Raw genomic sequence first — 23,723 nt, 5'->3', positions numbered from 1 at the left:
GAAAACCTCAATGTAGTCCAAAGTTTGTCAGTCTAAACAGACTCAACGACCTCCTGCTGCATCCCCAGCGGTACTAAGCTCCCGATCTTAATTGAGTCCTGGATTTTTACTCAAAATTCCACTCGTGTATATACTATTCTACTGTATTACAACTGTCAATTTTCTTAATGCCCAACTAACTAAAATGTTGATTACCTAATTTATCCAGTAATAAAACATCTAGAGTACATTGTGATGACAAGAACCCCATCTTGTGGCAAAATGTTTCACGACCCAGTTTGGCTATATACTGTACTGCCATTCTCACTCAGAAGATAAATATGTTGAGAAATTATCATTTTATCTGCTTTACTAGACAGAATTTCTAACCCAGCATTTATCTCATGTCTGCGACAGCACCAAAGCTTGCAGTAAATCTGTGGAGCACAGTAATTCTGGGGCTTTGTGAGTTATTTTCAAGTGAAAGCTGGTAATCTTTGCACAGCTTACTGCAAGAATATTTTAAGAGAAAAGCAAACACTGACTCCAGGTTACCTTCTGAAATATTATTATCTGTTCATTCTAGGGAGGGTTCAGATGTTCTACTTTCTGTAAGATGAATTCATTTGGCTAAAACAATCACAAGTGCAAAACTCCCCAAACCCACAACAAATGGGACCTAATTATCACCATACATAACAAAGCCACCCCACACACCACACTTATATTTTATATCCTTTCATATGTTACTCCTCTGAAACGTGGCTTTTAATCAATTTCTCTTCCCTTACTATTTTAAAAGGCAGTAAAACTAGATTCTAAAATATGCTCTCCATTTTTTCCTTTACTAGGAACGAAGACTGTCCCTTTTTGGTTTTCCTAGAGAGATTCTGAAAGGCCTTATTTTTAATAAGCCAAAAAATGTAATAAAGCACTGAGCATGTTGTCTGGCTAAAAAACATTAGCCGTTATTATTGTTTTTATTATTATTATTACTGTTATTGTTAATGACAATAGAGTACTGAAAGACCCCAAATACCTTATTTATGTTTATCTCCTTGAACTGTCACAGCCTTAAAGAAGGGGCAATCAAGATGGCAGATGAGAAACACCGCCAGAAAGAGTGTCTCTGCAGAAAAGACAGATTCTAGCAGAAATTAGAAGAAAGAAGCAAGAAGACGAGCATACAGCGGACAAGGGCCGGAAAGAGGGGTACCTGAGACCACGGGAGGAGGCTGCGGAGGAGAACTGGAAGCTGAGACCGCCGGAGCAGCCCGGAGACCAGCGGGAAGGGTAGGTGGATTTGCCATTCCCCTCCCCTGCATCTGGGACTGCTGGTGGGCTCCCCAGCAGGAGGAGAGACCTGCGGACACCAGCCAAGAGACGGCCGCCGCCAGCTGGCCGTGAGACTGTAGCAGACGTAGCACCAGACTCCTGTTAGGGACCGACCTTCCACAGCCCCACCGGACAGAAAAGCAGAGACATCGAGGATGTAATTACACAAGAAGAGGTTTATTTTCTGGCTAGCCAGGGTCCAAGCCCCAGAGCACCAACGCAGTGGTCACTCTTGCAGGCAAGGACCCCGACTGGGGTTGCAGCGTGCCTTTTATCCCTATGGTGCACACGCTATGCAGTGGCTGATCACGCGTGGATCATGCATTGACCTTTAACATGATTGGTTGGCTGGCAGCCCCACTATACAGGGGTCCGAACAATGCAAAGTTGGCGCAATCAAGCAAGCAAGCAACGGTTTCCATGGCAAGCAAGCAACAGTTTCCAGAAGCCGGATGTTAGTTCCGGCTTCACTGGGGTGTGGGCCTTGCAGGTGTGCAATGTCTCGACCCCGGCTTCGCTGGGGTGTGGGTCTTGCAGGTATGCAATGTCTCGACCCCTCACACTCCCAACTCCCTCCCGGCACCTCCGTGTGCACAGATCCAAGCAGCGAGGCAGGCGCCATATTGCCTCCTCCTCCCCTCCCCCGACCCTACCCATGGCTGCCCAGAGAGACAATACAGCCACCAGCCAGAGGCACCTCCAGGGAAGGGACCTTCCCTTTTGGGACCCTACAGCTAAGGGGAACTCAGACTGTGAGCTCCCTACCCGCCAGCCCTTCCAGGTGCTGCTGGCACGGTGTTCCCAGGAGAATGGGGCAGACCCTGAGGCTGAGAGACAGACCCAGCTTGGGCTCCCCGTGGATGAATTGGGACCAGCACTCCTCTCCCTGGTGGGGATACAGTTTGAACTCTGGGGCCCAGAGGTCAGATCTGAGGACCAGATCCCATGCACCCAGGTCTCACATTGCCCAGGGCACAGAAGGGATATACGGGAACAGCCTACTGAGGTGTGTGTGCCTTGAGGGGCAGATCAGCATCCTAGAGGGCAACCCTCCTCCCAAAGGGAGGCTGTGCGCCCAAGCCCAGGTGGCGTTCCTGTGTAGGGAACCTCCCCACCGGCATCACAGTCCGGGGAGGCCCGCTAGTGGGAGGTCTGGCCAGCTGGCAGAGGCCTAGAAGTAGCCGAGTTGGGGACGGTGAAAAGAACCAAGGCCCGCTCCAGACTGCCGGTCTCAGACAGCCCCACCCCACACACAGATTTTCTGGCTAAGCAGGGCCATTCTAGCCCCTCCCTGACAGCTTTTCCTGGAAGCAGACAACAGAACTTTGACCCCTGCTAAAGACACTGGTGGTGCCTGAGGGCAGGCTTACCCAACCCAGCTCCACCCAGACTCTCTTGTAGAGCAGCCCTCACTGAGGGGAAGAAAAGGACACACCTGGAAGTCCCAGGGCCCCACCGACCACCTGAGGCACTAGAGTGCCTCTCTACAGGAACAAAAGCTGATATGATAAGAGGACACAAAAACATTAGTGTAGCCTATTCCTCCGAGCAAGCACCACCTACTGACAGGGAGGGCATCCTGCACACCCTTTTCACAGCACCTACTGACTCATTATACAGGGAGTGGTCAAATCTAACCCACGGACATCACCCAGAAACTAAACAAGGCATGTGAATACCCAAACCAAAACCTAAAGGAAAGAAACAATAACTGATTCACATGAGAAGAAAGTAGCGAAGGAACTCCAGAAATATGAAGAACCAAACATAAAACACACCCCTAAAGAGGAACACCAGGCCCCTAGAAACAGACACCAACCAAAATCAGGCAACCAAAAGGACAGAAGAGGAATCTCCACTGTGGATCATAAGAAAATTCAACGACCTGCAAGAACAACTCAATAACCAACACAAAGAAACCACAAGAAGCCTCCAGGACCTGGAACAAAAGTTCACTAAAGGAATCGACATAATGAGGAAAAGTTTAACCGAACTCCTGGAAATGAAGAATGAATTCAGGGAACTACAAAATACAGTGGAAGGTCTAAAGAACAGGGTAGATCAAACAGAAGAAAGAATTTTAGAGATTGAAGATAACACCTTCCAATTAAATAAATCAGTCACAGAGAAGAAACAAGAGAAAAGAGCAAAGCCTACAAGAGATGTGGGATTATGTGAGGAAACCTAATATGAGGGTCATAGGGTTACCACAAGGGGAAGAAGAAAACACTCAAGGGTTGAACAAGCTATTTGAAGATATAATAGAGGAAAATTTCCCAGGCCTTGCTAAAAATCTCGATATACAAGTTCAAGAAGTTCAGAGGACCCCTGAGAGATTCAATGCAAACAGGAAGACGTCATGAGATGCAGTCATTAGACTGACCAAAATATCAACTTAAGAGTAGCCCTAATAAGAGCTATAAGACAAAAGAAGCAAGTAACATACAAGGGAAAGCCAATTCGAATAACACCAGACATCTCTACTGAGACTTTACAAGCAAGGAGAGACTGGGGCCCCATTCTCACTCTTCTGAAACAAAACAATACCCAGCCTAGAATCTGATTCCATGCAAAACTAAGCTTCGTATATGAAGGAGAAATCAAGACATTCTCAGATAAGCAAAGTCTCAGAGAATTCACCAAGACAAGACCAGCCCTACAAGAAGTACTCAAAACAGTGATATGCACGGAACACCATAATAAAAACTCACGAATATAAAAACAACCAAAACTCAAAGATTAAAGGCCAGATATTACAATGGCTCAAGAGAGAAATCAAAGCAACAACATCCAACCCAACAGAATGAACAGTAATCTACCTTACCTATCAGTTCTCTCAATAAATGTAAACGTCTTAAACTCTCCACTCAAGAGACATAGGCTGGCTGAATGGATAAGAAAATACAGGCAAAGTATATGCTGTCTTCAGGAAACACATCTATATGTTAGTCTATATGCAAGGATGCATACAGACTAAAATAAAAGGGTGGAGATCAGTATTCCAAGCAAGTGGAAGCCCAAAGAAGGCTGGCGTGGCAGTTCTAATTTCAGACAACTTAGTTTTTTTTTTTTTTTTGAGACAGAGTCTCACTTTGTTGCCCAGGCTAGAGTGAGTGCCGTGGCGTCAGCCTGGCTCACAGCAACCTCAATCTCCTGGGCTCAGCGATCCTACTGCCTCAGCCTCCCGAGTAGCTGGGACTACAGGCATGCGCCACCATGCCCGGCTAATGTTTTTTTGTATATATATATATTTTAGTTGGTCAATTAATTTCTTTCTATTTTTGGTAGAGACGGGGTCTCGCTCAGGCTGGTTTCAAACTCCTGACCTTGAGCGATCCGCCCGCCTCAGCCTCCCAAAGTGCTAGGATTACAGGCGTGAGCCACCGCGCCCGGCTAACTTAGTTTTTAAACCAACAAAAGTAGTGAAAGACAAAGAGGGTCATTATATAATGGTGAAGGGCACACTTCAACAAGAAGAGATAACAATTTTAAATATATATGCACTCAACGTAGGTGCACTCAGATTCATAAAGCAAACCTTACTGGATCTAAGCAAATGGATTAATACCAACTCCATAATCACCGGAGATTTCAACACCCTACTGACGGCACAAGACAGATCCTCCAAACAGAAAATTAATAAAGAAATAATGGACTTAAACAAAACTCTGGAACAACTGGGTCTGACTGACATTTACAGGACATTCTACCCAAAGCCAGTGAATATACGTTTTCATCAGCTCACGGCACATTCTCTAAGATTGACCATACCCTAGGACACAAACTAAACCTCAAGAAATTTAAAAAAATAGAAATATACCATGTATCTTCTCAGATCGCAGTGGAATAAAACAAGAAATCAACCCTAACAGAAACTCACACTTCTACACAAAAACGTGGAAATTAAACAACCTCCTACTAAATGATTACTTCATAAATGAAGAAATCAAGATGGGAAAAAAAAAATTCTATGAACAAAATGACAATAGAGAGACAACTTACCAAATCCTCTGGGACATAGCTAAAGCAGTTCTGAGAGGAAAGTATATCTCCATAAATGCCTATAACCAAAAGTCAAAAAGATCACAAATAGACAATCTAATGAAATGACTCAAAGAGCTGGAAAAAGAACAGACCAGCCCCAAATCCAGCAGAAGAAGTGAAATCAATAAGATCAAATCAAAACTAAATGAAATTGAAAACAGGGAAGCTATTCAGGAGATTAATAAAACAAAAAGTTGGTTCGTTGAAAAAATAAAATTGACATGCCATTGGCTAAGCTAATGAAAAGCAGAAGAGAGAAATCTCTAATAAGCTCCATCAGGAATAAAAACGGAGATATCACAACTGATCCCAAAGAGATATAAGATATAATTTATGAATACTACAAAAATCTTTATGCACACAAAGTGGAAAATGGGGAGGAAATGGACAAATTTCTAGAAACACACAGCCTCCCTAGGCTCAACCAGGAAGAAATACATTTCCTGAATAGACCAATCTCAAGAGCTGAAATAGAAACAGCAATTAAAAATCTCCCTAAAAAGAAAAGTCCCAGTCCAGATGGTTTCACACCCGAATTTTACCACACTTACAAAGAAGAACTAGTACCAATCTTGCAGAAACTATTCCACAACATCGAGAAGAACGGAAACCTCCCCGACACCTTTTATGAAGCGAATATTACTCTGATACCAAAACCAGGAAAGGATGCAACAAAAAAAGAAAACTACAGACCAATATCCCTAATGAATATAGATGCAAAAATTTTCAACAAAATCTTAGCTAACGGAATCCGGACGCTTATCAAAAAAATAATCCATCACGACCAAGTGAGCTTCATCCCAGGAATGCAGGGATGGTTCAACATACGTAAATTTATAAATGCAATACACCACATAAACAGAAGCAAAAACAAAGCCCACATGATTCTGTCAATAGATGCAGAAAAAGCTTTTGACAAAATTCAACACCCTTTCATGATACTTAAGAAAATAGGCATAGAAGGAACATACCTAAAAATGATACAAGCCACATATGACAGACCCATAGCCAACATCATACTGAATGGGGAAAAACTGAAATCATTCCCACTTAGAACTGGAACCAGACAAGGCTGCCCACTATCTCCACTTCTATTCAACACAGTGCTGGAAGTCTTGGCTACAGAAATCACACAGGAAAGTGGAATTAAAGGTATCCAAATAGGAGCAGAAGAGATCAAACTTTCACTGTCTGCTGATGATATGATATTATATCTAGAAAACCCCAAAGATTCAACCAAGAAACTCCTGGAACTGAGAAATGAATTTAGTAAAGTTTCAGGATACAAAATCAATACACAGAAATCAGAGGCATTTGTATACACCAACAACAATCAAATGGAGAACCAAATCAAAGACTCAATTCCCTTCACAATAGCAACAAAGAAATTAAAGTACCTAGGAATATACTTAACCAAGGAGGTAAAAGACCTCTACAGGGAGAACTATGAAACACTAAGGAAATAGCAGAGGATGTAAAGAGATGGAAATCCATACCATGCTCATGGATGGGCAGACTCAACATCATCAAAATGTCCATACTACCCAAACTGATCTACAGATTCAATGTAATACCTATTAAAATCTCAGCAGCATTCTTCACAGATATAGAAAAAATAATTTTACGCTTCGTATGGAACCAAACAAGACCCCGAATATCAAAAGCAATTCTAGACAACAAAAACAAAATGGAAGGTATTAATATGCCAGATATCAAACTATACTACAAAGCTGTAGTAATTAAATCAATATGGTATTGGCACAAAAATAGGAATATTGACCAGTGGAAGAGATCTGAGAATCCTGATATAAAACCATCCTCATATAGCCATCTAATCTTTGACAAAGCAGACAAAAACACATGCTGGGGAAAAGAATCCCTTTTCAATAAATGGTGCTGGGAAAACTGGATAGCCACTTGTAGAAGGCTAAAGCAGGACCCACACCTTTCACCTCTCACAAAAACCAACTCACGCTGGATAACAGACTTAAACCTAAGGTATGACACTATTAGAATTCTAGAGGAAATTGTTGGAAACACTCTCCTAGACATTGGCCTAGGCAAAGAGTTTAAGAAGAACTCTCCAAAGGCAATCACAGCAGCAACAAAAATAAATAAATGGGATATGATCAAACTAAAAAGCTTCTGCACAGCCAAAGAAATAGTCATGAAAGTAAACAGACAACCTACAGAATGGGAGAAAATTTTTGCATCCTATGCATCTGATAAGGGGCTGATACCTAGAATATACTTAGAACTCATGAAAATCAGCAAGAAAAAAATCAAATAACCCTAGTAAAAAGTGGGCAAAGGACTTGAACAGAAACTTTTCTAAAGACAGAAGAATGGCCAACAAACATATGAAAAAATGCTCAACATCTCTAATCATCAGGGAAATGCAAATCAAAACCACAATGAGATATCACTTAACCCCAGTGAGAATGGCCGTTATCGAAAAGTCTCCAAACAATAAATGCTGACATGGATGCGGAGAGAGAACACTCCTACACTGCTGGTGGGACTACAAACTAGTCCAACCTCTGTGGAAAGCAATATGGAGATACCTTAAAGCGATACAAGTGGATCTACCATTTGATCCAGCAATCCCATTGCTGAGCATCTACCCAAAAGATCCAATGACACTCTACAAAAAAGACACCTGCACGCGAATGTTTATAGCAACAGAATTCATAATTGCAAGGCTGTCGAAACAGCCCAAGTGCCCATCAATCCAAGAATAGATTAATAAAATGTGGTATATGTATACCATGGATTACTATTCAGCTTTAAGAAACAACAGTGATATAGCACATCTTATATTTTCCTGGTTAGAGCTGGAACCCATACTACTAAGTGAAGTATCCCAAGAATGGAAAAACAAGTACCACATATACTTACCAGCAAACTGGTATTAACTGAGCAGCACCTAAGTGGACACATAGGTACTACAGTAATAGGGTATTGGGCAGGGGGGAGGGGGGAGGGGGCGGGTATATACATACATAATGAGTGAGATGTGCACCATCTGGGGGATGGTCATGTTGGAAACTCAGACTTGTGGGGGGAGGGGGGGAAAGGGCACTTATTAAAACCTTAAAATTTGTACCCCCATAATATGCCGAAATAAAAAAAAATATTTACAGAAAAAAAAGCCTTAAAGAAAAATCCAGTTCAAACAAGGCAAATTATTTTTTATCAAAAACAAAACAGAAACAATACTTTTCTGCTCAAAATCTGTTCTTGAAGGGTTTAAAAAGGACAGCAGATTAATATTAAAACAGCTTTTTATTTGTTAATGGCACATAAGAAATTTAAGCAAGTTACACTATCTTAAAAAACACAAACTAATGCATTTTAATAGCGAAACCCTTCCCTCCCCCAGCTCCCCTCCCCTCACACTGTCCTCATGAATTAAGAATCTAAGAGAAGTAACCATAAAACAAAGTTTTGTGGAATCCTTCATCCAGAGTGCTTACATGATGATTAGGTTAACATTGCCTTCTTACAAAATTTCTTTTCCATTTAAAAAAAATTTGTAACCTTGATTGCTTATTACAAAAACATTCAGTACAAAAGTTCAATATATTGAAAAATGCCCCCCCACAGCACCATTATATATAGCAGAGAATAATCAAGAGCAGATTGCTAATCTAGATGGAGCAATCTTCAAATTACACCGAGACACACAGTGGTTTATTTACCCTCCCCACCCTTCTCATAAGAAATTGAAAAAGAAAAAAAAAAACCTCACATACAAAAAAATGTCAAAAAATTGAGGAATCCTTTCCAAACAGTACACAGTTAGTTCAGTGTCAATAATTCACATCTTGCAACAAAGTTTATGGATATGATTTCTTTTAAAAAACTTTCAGTGTCAAAAGGAAATTAAGGCCATCAAATTCGCAGCTTTAAAATTCACATAAAGGAAATATAAAAATATTCTGTGCTTCTTAGAAGGCTCTGCACTGTATATAGGTAAGGATTACCATACTTCTTTACTTCGAGGAAGACAGTTGATTTGAGAAGTTTACATAATTGCACAACTTCTATTGGATGCTCTTGAGGTTCCCTAATGAGGAAAACAGAGAAAAAATTAGTGCTAAAAAAACAGATCAGTTTTCTAAAATGAGATGAAATCTTTAACAATAGGGACACTACAAATCCGTATTACCTAACTTCGAATGGGCCCTTATCATTTCTCACTTATCCTTTATAACATTCTGTTATGGACTTCTTTCCTATAATATTTCAACAAATTCCAGAACAGTGATTCTCAACTCTGGCTGCACATTCAGAACCTGAGGAGTTTAAAAAAACACAAAAATTCTGTTCTAGATCCCTACATCAATTAAATGAGAATTTCTCATTTAACTGGGGAAGGGTATCTATCTATATATAATTTTAAAGTAATTCTAATATGTGGTTAAAGCTGAAAACCACCCTTTAGTAACCTCCTTTGATAATTTAGGAAACAGGAGGTCAGTGAACTTCATTTGAATAACCACATCAGAGAATACGGCTTGCTGGATACTGAACTTCCATTATCTGGAGGCATTTGCACTGGATTTGTCCTCAAATGTGAACTCTTCTAGCCGTATCTTTATCATTCATTAATTCCTTAAAACCTCATAATATGGCTTGTGACTCACCACTGATTGAACTCAAACTAGTTTCTTGGAGGGCACCAAAAATTTCTCATCAATTCAAAAGGCCATTGGATTCATCCTCAAGTATGAAGTCAAAATAGCTGTTCTGCCCCCCTTCCATCTTCCTTCTGTTGAACCTTGATATCATTATTTTCTAAGATCACACAGCTAAAAACCTCACACACATCTTTGACATCTTTTTTCTTCTCTTACCCTCAAGTTAGTCATTAAGGCTTAATAAATCTCCATTTATATACTCCCTCAGTGTCTCTGCAATCTCTTTCTAGAATTAATCCCCAATTCAGTTTGTGTAGTGATATCCTAAAATATGTGTCTGAATTTTCCTTTGCTCCAAATTGTGCAGAAGCTACTACATGTCTAGGCATTCTGGTCAATTTAATACCAATCTTTCAACTTCATTATCTCTCACATAAACCCTACAAGAACAGCTGGATGTTAGTGCTAAAGTCTTGACACATTCTCTGTAGTGACTTTTAAAGATCACCATAAATTCTTTGCCACTCCTCCCCACAAAAGATGGAGGCTACTCTCACCTTGAATCTGGGCTGGCCTTATTACTTACCCTAAGTGAATGTGGTAAGACAGGACACTGTGCCAGTTCTGGGTTGGCCTTTAAGAGACCCAGTGCTCTCCACTTAGCCTCTTAGCCAAACTGCCATGTTGTAATAAAGCTAAAACTAACCTACTAAATTATGATAAGCCACATGGAAAGAGACCTGGAGGATATTCCAGCCCCAGCCAAACTCCCAGCTAAACGTAACTGAGTTCTGTCTCCACCAATTGAGTTCTATCTTTACCACGCAGAGCAGAAGAACTGCCCAGCTGAGCTAAGTTAAACCACAGAATCATGGGAAGTAAGAAATCACTGTTTTAAGCTTCTAAGTTGTCAGGTAGTCTGTAAATGTAGCAATAGATAATTCAAACACCCTCAAAACACCATCATCTGACTTCTAATACCCAAATAACTTCCCATCCTTCAAAATACTGAACAAGCATCACTTCCAAGAGTTCTCAACTACTCTGGTGGCCTGGAGAGCCTTCTCCAGTGTCTGACCTGTTAAACTCATGTTCTGAGCCACTTGTGTGGCATCTTGAGATATCCTTTTATACCATTATTTTACTTTTAGTCATTATGATGCTTCCCATTAACTGGAGTCAATGGATCTTGTGTTTATTTCTTGTTAAAGCCAAGTATAAAATATCTGTTCTTAAATATTGCTCCAAAATGTATGAGAAAACATCCAGGTAAAAAATTCATTCTACCTCATATAACCCTTCTCAACCCTAGGGGCTAAACACATAAAAGAATGTTTATTAGAGTAGGAGTGGGACTAATGAAGCAAAGCAAGTTTAAAGTTATAAATCTGGAAACATGGAGACAAAGTCTTATCAGGATAAGGGAAGGGATTGTGATTAATGATCAGACTCAAACAGCCTGAGAATATAAATTGAGGGCTCATTAGTTATTAATAACTCCAATTTAATTATAATTAAAATTAAATTTGGAGTTTCTTTATTTCAAGGGCTCTCAAAAGTCCAAGCATCAGCTAAAATCTATCCTGCAATTAGGTAATGATTAGGAACTTAATATAGCAAGAATTTCATTTCATATTGAAGTTGATTACTTTGTCTTTTTTCTTAGTTTATATGTAGATACTTGCTCTAATTTGGTGATCTAAACTTTTTAATCACAGAACCCTACAGAGTAAAATAAGTTTTGGGGCATGCAATCTAATCCATATATACTTATTTATTAGTATATACATGTCCTACCATAACATATTACATACATTAGAAAACAAAAGACAAAACTGGAATCTGATAGAATGATAAAAAAAAAATTTAAAAAGAAGGGCTAAGACATTATTCCAGTACTTTAAAGTATTACCTTGCATATCCCTTTAGGAAGTACAAACCCTAGTTAGTAGATAACTGCTCTGGTTCATCAAGTAATGGCAGGGGGAAGGGGGGGAACCATACTATTGGTTTTTCATGTAATTCTATTAAAATGAATATATTAAAATAAAGTAATACCTGCTGGTGGAAAAGTTCTTCTTCAACAACCACTCCAGCTGCTTCTTCCTCCTCCTCTTCCTCTTCAAGTATGGTTGTTTTAAAGACTGTACTTCTTTGAGCAACCTCCTAAAAACAACAGCAGTTTAATTTTAAGTTAAAAACCACACTTAAAATCACAAAGCCTAAAGGTGAGAGGACTCTTTGCTTAAGAACCAGCATTCCTGTTTATTATTTAAAAAGAAAAAAAAAGTCATTCCATCAGTAACTTTTGTTAGTGAACTGGAATTTCTGTATAATTAGTAGCAGTTCTTAGACCTTTCAATATTCCCTGCAGGAAAGCTACTGGTGTCCAATTTGAAATACCTGCTGAGAAGTTTCCACTGCTTTTTAATCCCTTTCTGTTACTAACAATTCTGCAAATGATTTGGCATACTAAATTCTTTATACAACGCAACATGAATTCAGCTTAAACGTCTTAGCTGCTAGCAAAGAGAAGGTGTTAAATAAATGCTTAAGAAAATGAAGCTGAAAGCCAATGTTGTGACGTCAGGGACTATGGTGGCAAAGAGCTACCTGATGAGTGAGATGGAAAGGACAAGCTCCTTTCATTCTTTCAGCAACTGGTTCCTCTTGAATGAAATGGAATCAAGACAGATGAGACCTATTTACTGAAATAGCATATTAGTGAGGTTCCAACGTATTCTGTACAGAAATAGATCTCCTATCATTCAGTAGAGGTCTTACAGAAAGAAACTATTTCCATTTCCCATCAAAAGGCTCAAGTACAGATTACTTTCCTGTAGAAAATTCTGACTTGGCACAAATGCAGTGGCGTTTTTGTTAAGCACAAGGCTAACCTGATGATATGGCAGCAAGTAAATGAGTGTGTCCTCCAGAGTGCTGCAGAGCGTGTAATTTTATTCTATACCCTGTCCTAAGGTCACTCAACAAAGATAACTTCACAGAGGAAGACACTAAAATTACCTCAGTGGAAGCTTATCTAACAGCCCAGCTAGTTTAAAATGGCAGAGAAGAAAACCAAAACCCAGTGCCATAGAAATGAGACTTCAATTTGAAATCTGCCCAAGGCTATATCTTGTAAATGAAGTAAGGCAATAGAATAGTATTTTGTAGGGATTTGATTACTATTGCAGGACCAGGAAAGATGGGCTACTTCGAGTCTTTCAATTAGCCAGAAACTTCAATTCTGTGGAATCAGTCTATATTTACAAATGCAAACAGCCATTTCACAAATATCAGTCTGTTTTAACCAAATTAGTAATAATACAAAAGCATATTAATTCCTTAGATCATTTACAATGCTCTGAACCAAGATACCGACTAGGTCTAGGAGACAGCAGCATATGAAACAGGAAAAAAAAAGTCAAAAAGCTTTAAGTGTACCCAGTTTTTCTCAACTCATCTTAAAATGAAAAACAAGTCAAAGAAAATTTTCTAGTACAGAATTCGCAGATTCCAGCTTCTTGCAGCGCATGGCAGTGCATTTATCTCACACGCAAACACTGGCTCTTAGGCTCATGATGTAACTTAAGACAGTCAGCTTCTCATTGAGAAGTTTGGTAAACAGCAACTTGCTCAAATTCATTAATTATGAATTACTTCAACAGAACTACTTCTAATGTAGGCCTATTGTTAAGTGCTTTTCATTTGAAAGCATTTAAAAACCAATTAATCTAATGCAGAAAGCCTGTATAGAAAATGACAGCATTTAAACAAAGTCTAAAAATCTAGATAGAAAAGTAATAAAACAAACAACAATTTAGAATCAAAAAGTTATTGGGAAAGTTTAGACCCAGGAAAATGTTAATCAAGATGCTAACAGAGAAATGTTTTTACCCCACCCTGCAACCAAATCCCCTTAGCAAGGTACCCAACCGTAATTAAGTATCCTGAAAGGTACACATCAATGTTCTCACATAACAGGTTTTACTCACTCTACATAAAACGCATCGTTGGCCTGCCCCTGCTCAAAGGCTTGGGAGTACACTGAAGCCAGCTGGCACCTGCTTACTGTGCTCACCTCTGCCCCACTCGGTGTCAGTCACACCATGCTGGAGGCCTGAAATCAGCCACAGGTGGGGTATTACACCACAGAAATCAGCAAATGCTATAAACCAGGGTGACTTTTTATTGATGGAGAGTCAATTATTCATACATTCTATATTACATCTATATATACATAAATAACCATTTGCATGAACAACAGTTTCAGTTATATCTATATTCTAGAAGGTTTGAAGGAACTGCTTTATTTTTTATTTCCCTCATAGAAAAACATCTTATTTCGCCATGGCGATATCTGCTGTTTTTAATCACCCAGCACCTATCTCTTCCCTCATGCCTAGGCTAAGAGCTCCCAGTTTCCCCCGGCCCCCCATCCCCCACGGAGCACATATGTGTCACAAGGAGCCCAGTGCAATCTAGCTGTGGAGAGGGGAGGGTCAAGGATCAAGCTCTAACTCCATCCTCCCGACACAAAGAACTGGTTTGAGGTGGGCACGTGACCACAGCTGGTATAATAAGAACAAAGCCCAAGCAGGATGTGGACTTCACAGGGGAAGATGTCCTTTCCCACGAAAGCGAACAGGAATGACGTAGCTCCCTCTGGGAGCAGCTGGCCGCTATCTTGCGTTCCCAAGGTAGGCGACCCAGAGAGTAGAGACAACAGACGGGATTCTTCAGGGACACCGTCTAAGCCACTGGATAAAGTCTACTTTCTAATTTTTTTTTTTTTTTTGAGACAGAGTCTCCCTTTGTTGTCCAGGCTAGAGTGAGTGCCATGGCGTCAGCCTAGCTCACAGCAACCTCAAACTCCTGGGCTCAGGCAATCCTTCTGCCTCAGCCTCCCGAGTAGCTGGAACTACAGGCATGCGCCACCATGCCCGGCTAATTTGTTTCTATATATATATTAGTTGGCCAATTAATTTCTTGCTATTTATAGTAGAAATGGGGTCTCACTCTTGCTCAGGCTGATTTCAAACTCCTGAGCTCAAGCAATCCTCCCACCTCGGCCTCCCAGAGTGCTAGGATTACAGGTGTGAGCCACTGCGCCCGGCCTACTTTCTATATTTTTGACTACATGAACCCAAAGAATTTCCATTTCTTCTAAGCCAGCTTAATTGGGTTTTCCGACAATTACAATGCCCCAGTAAGAAGGCTACGTAAAAAATTTAACTGACTTCAGCCAATTGTCTAAACTCTTACTGAGAAGTGGTCTTCATGGTAGAGTTTATGGATTATTGCTAATATGGTCTGGTACCTACCAATAAGCAAACATGGTCTTACACAATTAAATGAATAAAAGCCAAAGGTATTTGTCTAATGATTACAGAAATAAGAACCATATTCACAATACTTCCTCTCCTCATTTCTGATAAGTGACTTAAAACAAAGCCTAGCAAGAAGGCAAAAGTTTGTTAAAATAGACAAACCACCCAACCAAATAATCTAATATTCAGTGTTTGAATTGTGAAGGAAGCTAAGCTCAGTTATGTCACCAGTAAGACTGTCTTAAGACATCCCATGTCACAATATCTACTTTGTTTATAGCATCTTATTCTGTGTGCCTTTAAACCTGCTGCTGCATTCCAAATACATTCCTGTAAGATTGTTTCTTACTTGGAACACATTTTCACACAAGAGAAAACGGTGACTATATTCCATGGCTCACAAAAAAGCCTCTTTAATCTGCCACATATTCTTTATAACAGTGCTTTTCAATCTGAGATCACCAATCTTTTTTTTTTTTTCTTGAGACAAAGTCTCACTGTTGCCTGAGCTGGAGTACCGTGGAGTCAGCCTAGCTCACAGCAACCTCAAATTCCTGGGCTCAAGCAATCCTGCTGCCTCAGCCTCCAAGTAGCTGGTACTACAGGCATGCACCACCATGCCTGGCTAATTTTTCTATTTTAGTAGAGAGGAGGTCTCCACTCTTCCTAAGGTTGGTCTCAAACTCCTGAGCTCAAGCAACCCTCCCGCCTTGGCCTCCCAGAGTGCTAAGATTACAGGCACGAGCCATTGTGCTCAGCCAGAGACCACTAACGTTAACAATGTTTTAGAGAGGTGAAGAGGACAGACAACCACACGCAAGTCATCCACGCCTGCTCTGGAGCAGCTTCGCAAGACTGCAAAGACACGCCGGGATACGCAAATCGTGGACAATAATCCAAGGTGAACTGAAATTCTTCCACTAAACCCCGAGTGGGAAAAACTGCAGGGAGGGAGCACCTGCACGGCGGGCTGGCAGGAGGAGGCTCCTCCTTGCAGGGAGCCTACCCTGCCCACCCCCACTCCTGCTGGCACGCTGATCTCTCCTGGGCCAAGCTGGGGAGTGCAGGAAGGGTCTGGACCCAGCAGCCGCTCCGCAGCTCCCCAGCCTTGCGCCGCCCCGCCCGGCGGCCCGCAAGGGTTTCTCGGGCTCCCGCTGCCCTAGGCCAGGCCTGCTCCGCCTCTGGAGAAGGCAGCCATTCGCGCCCCAGCGCTCGCTGAAGCAGGCGCAGGAGCTGAGCCTGCAGGTGCTGGACTCAGTGGCCGCCTCCCCGCACCCCAGAAACGAGTGCCGAATTGGGCGTTCCACCTCAGGACTCTTTCAGGTCCAGGAAGTGGGGACTCCACCTTAAAGGAGGCTTGGCCTTTGGTTACCGTTGAAGCTTCCGTTGAAGCTTTGACTGGCGCTGGGTAGACAGAAGGCAGTTCCCCACACATAAACCACTGGGTCTATGCGAGCAGGGGAATTAGGGAGGGCAGGGGTCGTTTGAAGTCAGCCTGCCAAACCCAACCCAGCCTTCCGCCGAACAGGGTGCACGCGGCATCAGCACTGCCTAAGCGTGCCACCGCCACCCCATAGCTTGGAAACGCCGTGGAGGCCTGCCCTGGTAGTGAGCTCAGTCTACCCTCTGCCCTATCCTGGCAGGTGGCCTCGGAAGCTGAATTTAAAAGGGTGGAAAGGCGAGAGTGGTGTTTTGTTCAGCTGCTATCTCATAAGCTAGAACCTGGGTGGTTTCTTGCTGCATTTAACTGTTTGCCATCTGTGCCCAGAGAGCAGAGCCTATCGTAGCAAGGCGGAGTAGCGAACAGGCTGCTATTCCTGAGGACTGGAGGAACCCTTGGGAGTGGCAAGACATTCACTTAACACTGAAATACTGGTATATCCTACTTAGAGGCTTAGAGCACAATACAAAGATCTTGGGATACATTGATAACTGACTCCATTCCACAAACCACAGAGATCAAAAGAAAGAATAAACTCAGTGCTTAATACAGTGCCCCCGATTTCAACCTAGTGGTGGAAACTGGTCTCCATCTCACTAGAGTGAACGATCCCTTGGGTGTCTAAGCAAGGGACCCAAACCCACTAACCTCTGTGGACAGAGATGAAGGCATCAGGTCAAAGATAATCCAACAGGCTCAAACTCCTCTTAGACGATACAGGACCAGAACATATACTCCCTAGCTCTTCCAAGGATCATTCCTTTGGAACTCAAGAACACAGCCCATAATTGAGTTCCAACATCTCTAGTCCTCAACAAAGTATCCAGATGAGGAAGAACCAGCGAAAGACATCAGGAATCATGAAGGATCAGAGAGAAAAGTCACCTCCAAAAGAAAATACTCATTCCCCACCAACTGACACCAACATGCATGATATGATTAAACTAACAGAGAAAGAATTCTGGATATGGATTGTTAGAAATCTCAATGGAATTGAAGAGAAAATAGAATCCCAACATAGAGAAACCACAAGAACAATCCAGGAAATGAATGAAAAATTCTCCAAAGATACTGAAGTAATTCAGAGAAACCAAGCAGAAATTCTGGCAATGAAGGATACATTCAAGGAACTCCATAATACAGTGGAAGCCTCAAAAACAGGATAGATCATGTTGAGGAAAGAATCTCAGAGCTTGAAGATTATACCTACACGCTAAACAAATTAGAGGAAGAAAGGATACACAGAAACAAGAGACAAGATCAAAGCTTACAGGAAGTATGGGATTATGTAAAAAAGTCAAATGTCAGATTGATCGGGATTCCAGAAGGGAAAGAGGAACATTCACAAGGGTTGGAAAACTTAATTTTACGGCACACTGGAGGAAAATATGCCAGGCCTAGCTAGAAATCTGGATATCCAAATTCAAGAAGTGCACAGAACTCCTGGGAGACCCAATGTGAATAGGCAATTGCCTCGTAATGTGGTTATTAAGCTGACCAAAGTAAATGTGAAAGAAGCAATCCTACGTACAGCAAGGTGAAAATAACAAATAACCTATAAAGGAAAGCCTATCAGACTAACCACAGACTTCTCATCTGAAACCTTACAAGCCAGGGAGTGGGTGCCTATCCTTAATCTTCTAAATCAGAACAAAGCCCAACCTAGAATTCTTTATGCGGCAAAATTAAGTTTCATTTATGAGAGTGAAATAAAATCCTTCTCAGACAAGCAATCGCTGAAGGAATATGCAAAGACCAGACCAGCCCTACAGGAAATTCTCAGACCTGCCTTCCATGGTGAACAGGGCAATAGACACTCCTCAAAATAAAATCCTCAAAGAATTAAAGTCTAGACCTTGAACTTCACGATGCCTCAAGGTCTAAGACAAAGTAACTGGACTTCACCCATCAATATGAATGGAAATCTTACTCCAATTTCAATCCTCTCAATGAACGTAAATGGTTTAAACTGTCCTCTGAAGAGACATAGGCTGGCAGAGTGGATAAAATTCCACAAGTCTAGTATTTCCTGTAACAGGTAACATCTAAACCATAAAGATGCCTCCTGGCTGAAGATCAAGGGATGGAAAACTATCATCCAGGCAAATAGAAGTCAAAAGAAAGCAGGGGTTGCTATATTATTCGCAGACAACATTAGATTTAAATTAGCTAAAGTTAAAAAGGATAAAGACGGCCACTTTATAATGGTGAAAGGGAAGATCCAACAAGAAGATCTAACAATTCTTAATATTTATGCTCCCAATGCAGGAGTACCCACTTACATAAAGCAAACCTTGTCTGAGCTAAATACCACTTTAAACAATACTGCCATAGTAGCAGGGGACTTCAATACACCACTAAATGAACGGGATAGATCCTCCAAACAGAAACTAAGTAAAGAAAATAAGGGACCTGAACAAAGCTATTGACCAAAAAGGTCTAACAGATATATACAGAACACTCCACCCAAATAAAGTTGAATTTACATTCTTCTCAGCAGCCCATGGATCCTTCTCCAAAACTGATCACATACTAGGCCACAAAACAGATCTCAAAAAATTCAAGAAAATAAAAATAATACCATGTATCTTTTTTGACCATAGGGGTATAAAATTGGAGTTTAATTCTAACAGAAATACACACCACATTACTAAGTCATGGAAACTAAACAATCTACTGTTGAATAACTATTGGGTCAAGGAGGAAATTCAGAGGTAAATCAAGAATATCTTCGAACAAAACAACAATGGAGCCACATCCCAAAACCTGTGGGATACAGCAAAAGCACATCTGAGAGGAAAACTACTAGCAATAAATGCTCACATTCAAAAAACAGAAAGATTAGACACCGACAACCTAAATGAATAGACTGAAGGAATTGGAAAAAGAAGAGCAAACCAATTCCAATCCTAGCAGAAGAAAAGAGATATCTAAGATCGAAGCTCAACTAAATGAAATGGAGAACAAGAGAATTATATGGAAGATCAACAAAACCAGAAGCTGGTTTTTCGAAAAGATCAACAAAACTGATGACCCTCTGGCTAGGCTGACAAGAACTCAAAGGGAAAGGACTCTAATAAACTCAATAAGAAATGAAAAGGGAAAGATCAAAAGAGACTCCACAGAAATACAAAACATTATGTTTGACTACTATAGAAATCTATATGCCCAAAAACTACAGAATGATGATGAAATGGACAGATTCCTGGACTCATACAACCTCCCTAAGTTCACCCAGGAGGTAACTGAGTTCTTGAACAGACCAATCACAAGCTCAGAAATTGAAGCAGGAATTAAACACCTCCCCAAACAGAAAAGTCCCAGGACAGATGGCTACACTTTAGAGTTCTACCAAACATACAAAGATGAACTCACACCTATTCTACAGAAACTATTCCACACCATTGAGAAGGATGGTATCCTTCCTAACTCATTCTACGAAGCCAGTATCACCTTGATACCAAAGCCAGGAAAGGACACACAAAAAAAGAAAATTACAGACCAATATCCCTCATGAACACAGACGCAAAAATCCTAAATAAAATTTTAGCAAATAGAATTCAGCAGCACATCAAAAAAATAATTCAGGCCGGGCGCTGTGGCTCACGCCTGTAATCCTAGCTCTTGGGAGGCCGAGGCGGGCGGATTGCTCAAGGTCAGGAGTTCAAAACCAGCCTGAGCAAGAGCGAGACCCCGTCTCTACTATAAATAGAAAGAAATTAATTGGCCAACTGATATATATATAAAAAAATTAGCCGGGCATGGTGGCGCATGCCTGTAGTCCCAGCTACTCGGGAGGCTGAGGCAGAAGGATCACTCAAGCCCAGGAGTTTGAGGTTGCTGTGAGCTAGGCTGACGCCACGGCACTCACTCTAGCCTGGACAACAAAGCGAGACTCTGTCTCAAAAAAAAAAAAAAAAAAAAAAAAAAAAAAATTTAAAAAAAAAAAATAAATAAAAAAATAATTCATCATGAAAAAGTGGGATTTATTCCTGATAGCAAGGCTGGTTCAACAGATGCAAGTCTGTAAATGCAATTCACTTTATAAATAAAAACAAGAACAAAGACCATATGATTCTGTCAATAGATGCAGAAAAAGCATTTGACAAAGTCCAACATACCTTTATGATAAAAACTCTTAACAAAATAGGCATAGGCGGCCCATATCTTAAATTTATGAAATCCATTTATGACAAACCAACTGCTAATATCATTCTAAATGGGGAAAAATTAAAATCATTCCCTCTTCGAACCGGAACTAGACAAGGATGCCCACTTTCTCCCCTCCTATTCAACATAGTGCTCGAAGTCCTAGCTATAGGAATCAAGGAAGAGAGGGGTATTAAGGGCATCCAAGTCGGAGCAGATGAAATCAAACTCTCACTCTTCGCCAATGATATGATATTATATCTAGAAAACCCCATGGACTCATCCAAGAGACTCCTAGATTTGATAAATGAATTTGGTAAAGTTTCAGGGTATAAAATTAATATACACAAATCAGAAGCATTCATATATGCCAAGAACCATCAAGCAGAAACTCAAATTAAAAACGCAATACCCTTTACTATAGCCCCAAAGAAAATTAAATACCTAGGAGTATACTTAACGAGAGATATGAAAGATTTATACAAGGAGAACTACGAAACTACGAAAAAGAAATTGCAGATGACTTAAACAGATGGAAAAATCTACCATGTTCATGGCTTGGCAGAATCAATATTGTTAAAATGTCAATAGTACCTAAGGTGATCTACAGAATCAATGCAATCCCCATAAAATACCACCAGCATTCTTTACAGATCTAGAAAAAATAGTTCTTAGCTTTGTATGGAACCAGAGAAAACCACGGATAGCCAAAGCAATCTTAAGTAAAAAGAACAAACTGGGAAGCATCAGTCTTCCTGACCTCAAGCTGTACTATAAAGCAATAATAGTTAAATCTGCCTGGTAATGGCACAAGAACAGAAGCATTGGTATCTGGAATAGATCTGAGATACCAGAGATGAAACCATCTGTATACAGTAACCTAATCTTTGATAAAACAGAAAAAAATATACCATGGGGAAAAGATTCTCTGTTCAATAAATGGTGCTGGGAAAACTGGTTAGTAACATGCAGAAGAGCAAATCAAGATCCCAACCTCTCACCTCTCACAAAACTTCACTCAAGATGGATAACAGATTCTAAGGCACGAAACTTTAAGAATCCTAGAAGAAGATGTTGGGAAAACCCTATCAGACATTGGTCGAGGCAAAGAATTCATGAGGAAACCCCCAAGGCAATCACCACTGCATCAAAAATAAATAAATGAGACCTGACCAAATTAAAAAGTTTCTGCACTGCCAAGGAAACGATCATTAGAGTAAATAGACAACCTACAGAGTGGGAGAAAATATTTGCTCTCTACACTTCTGAAAAAGGTATAATAACAAGAATCTATCTAGAACTTAAAAGAATAAACAAGAAAAAAAATCAACCCCATCAAGAAATGGACAATGGAAATGAACAGAAACTTCTCCAAACAAGACAGAATAATGGCCTGCAAACATATAAAAAAATGTTCCACATCTCTAATCATTAGAGAAATGCAAATCAAAACCACAATGAGATATCACCTAACCCCAGTAAGAATGGCCTGTATCAAGAAATTCCAAAACAACAAATGCTGGCAAGGATGTGGTGAGACAGGAACACTCTTACACTGCTGGTGGTACTGCAAATTAGTGCAACCTTTGTGGAAAAGAATTTGGAGATACCTCAAACAGCTAGAAATAGAAATACCATTCGATCCAACAATAGCATTGTTGGGCAACTACCCAAAAGAACACAAGTCACTCTATTATAAAGACATCTGCACCCAAATGTTTATGGCAGCACAATTCGCTATTGCACAGTCATGGAAACTACCCAAGAGCCCGTCAAATCATGAGTGGATAACTAAAATGTGGTATATGCTCACAGTGTAATATTACTCAATCCTAAGAAACGACAGTGAGCTAGCACCATTTATGCTATCCTGCATTAAGCTTAAGCCCATAATACAAAGCGAGACGACACAAGATCTGGAAAATGGGCTACACATCTACTCACCATCAAATTGGTACTGACTGACTAAAACTAGGGTGCTCAAAATACGGTAGTGTTCAACAGGGATTCAGCGGGGGAGACCCACATCTTAAGCATTGTCGGGGGGAAAGGATTACCTCTATCCCTTTTTAGGGAGAGGAAAAGATATACACTGTAACCACGTCTTAAAAAAAAAAATCTGTTATCGGGAGGTGGGCAGGTGGAAGGGGGGAAGTGGGGAAGGGTATGTACTTACACGGTGAGTGCTGTGCACACCACCTTGAGGCTGGACACACTTGAAGCTCTGGCATAGCATGGTGGGGGAGAGGCAAGATATGTAACCATAACAATAAATGTACCCCCATAATATGAGGTAATATAAATAAATGGGAACTTCCTGCCAATAAAAAAAACAAAAACAGGCTGGGCGCTGTGGCTCACGCCTGTAATCCTAGCTCTTGGGAGGCCGAGGCGGGCGGATTGCTCAAGGTCAGGAGTTCAAAACCAGCCTGAGCAAGAGCGAGACCCCGTCTCTACTATAAATAGAAAGAAATTAATTGGCCAACTGATATATATATAAAAAATTAGCCGGGCATGGTGGCGCATGCCTGTAGTCCCAGCTACTCGGGAGGCTGAGGCAGAAGGATCACTCAAGCCCAGGAGTTTGAGGTTGCTGTGAGCTAGGCTGATGCCACGGCACTCACTCTAGCCTGGACAACAAAGCGAGACTCTGTCTCAAAAAAAAAAAAAAAAACAAAAACAAAAAAAACAACAAAAAACAATGTTTTAGAAGAGCTATGTATTCTGCCAATTTCTGACATCAGGAGGGACTATCAGCATAGGAGTTGGAATTAATTCCAGCACTAACATGGCAGCACCCAT

The 23,723-nt window shown here is 40.8% G+C and overlaps 1 protein-coding gene across 1 annotated transcript in view; it reads right to left on the bottom strand.

Annotated features, from left to right (window-relative positions):
- Positions 1 to 8,624: 8,624 nt before the first annotated feature.
- Positions 8,625 to 23,723, bottom strand: part of LMNB1 (lamin B1) — a 62,702-nt gene continuing 47,603 nt past the window's right edge. The window contains exons 10-11 of the mRNA XM_012735500.3: positions 12,060 to 12,167; positions 8,625 to 9,427 (exon numbers count right to left, since the gene is read on the bottom strand). Coding sequence (XP_012590954.1) covers positions 9,386 to 9,427; positions 12,060 to 12,167 — 150 coding nt within the window. The 3' untranslated portion in view covers positions 8,625 to 9,385. The remainder of the gene's footprint in view (positions 9,428 to 12,059; positions 12,168 to 23,723) is intronic.

Source organism: Microcebus murinus, chromosome 11, assembly GCF_040939455.1.
Source record: "Microcebus murinus isolate Inina chromosome 11, M.murinus_Inina_mat1.0, whole genome shotgun sequence".
Classification (NCBI taxonomy): Eukaryota; Metazoa; Chordata; class Mammalia; order Primates; family Cheirogaleidae; genus Microcebus; species Microcebus murinus.
This window is presented reverse-complemented; position numbering and strand designations above follow the sequence as displayed.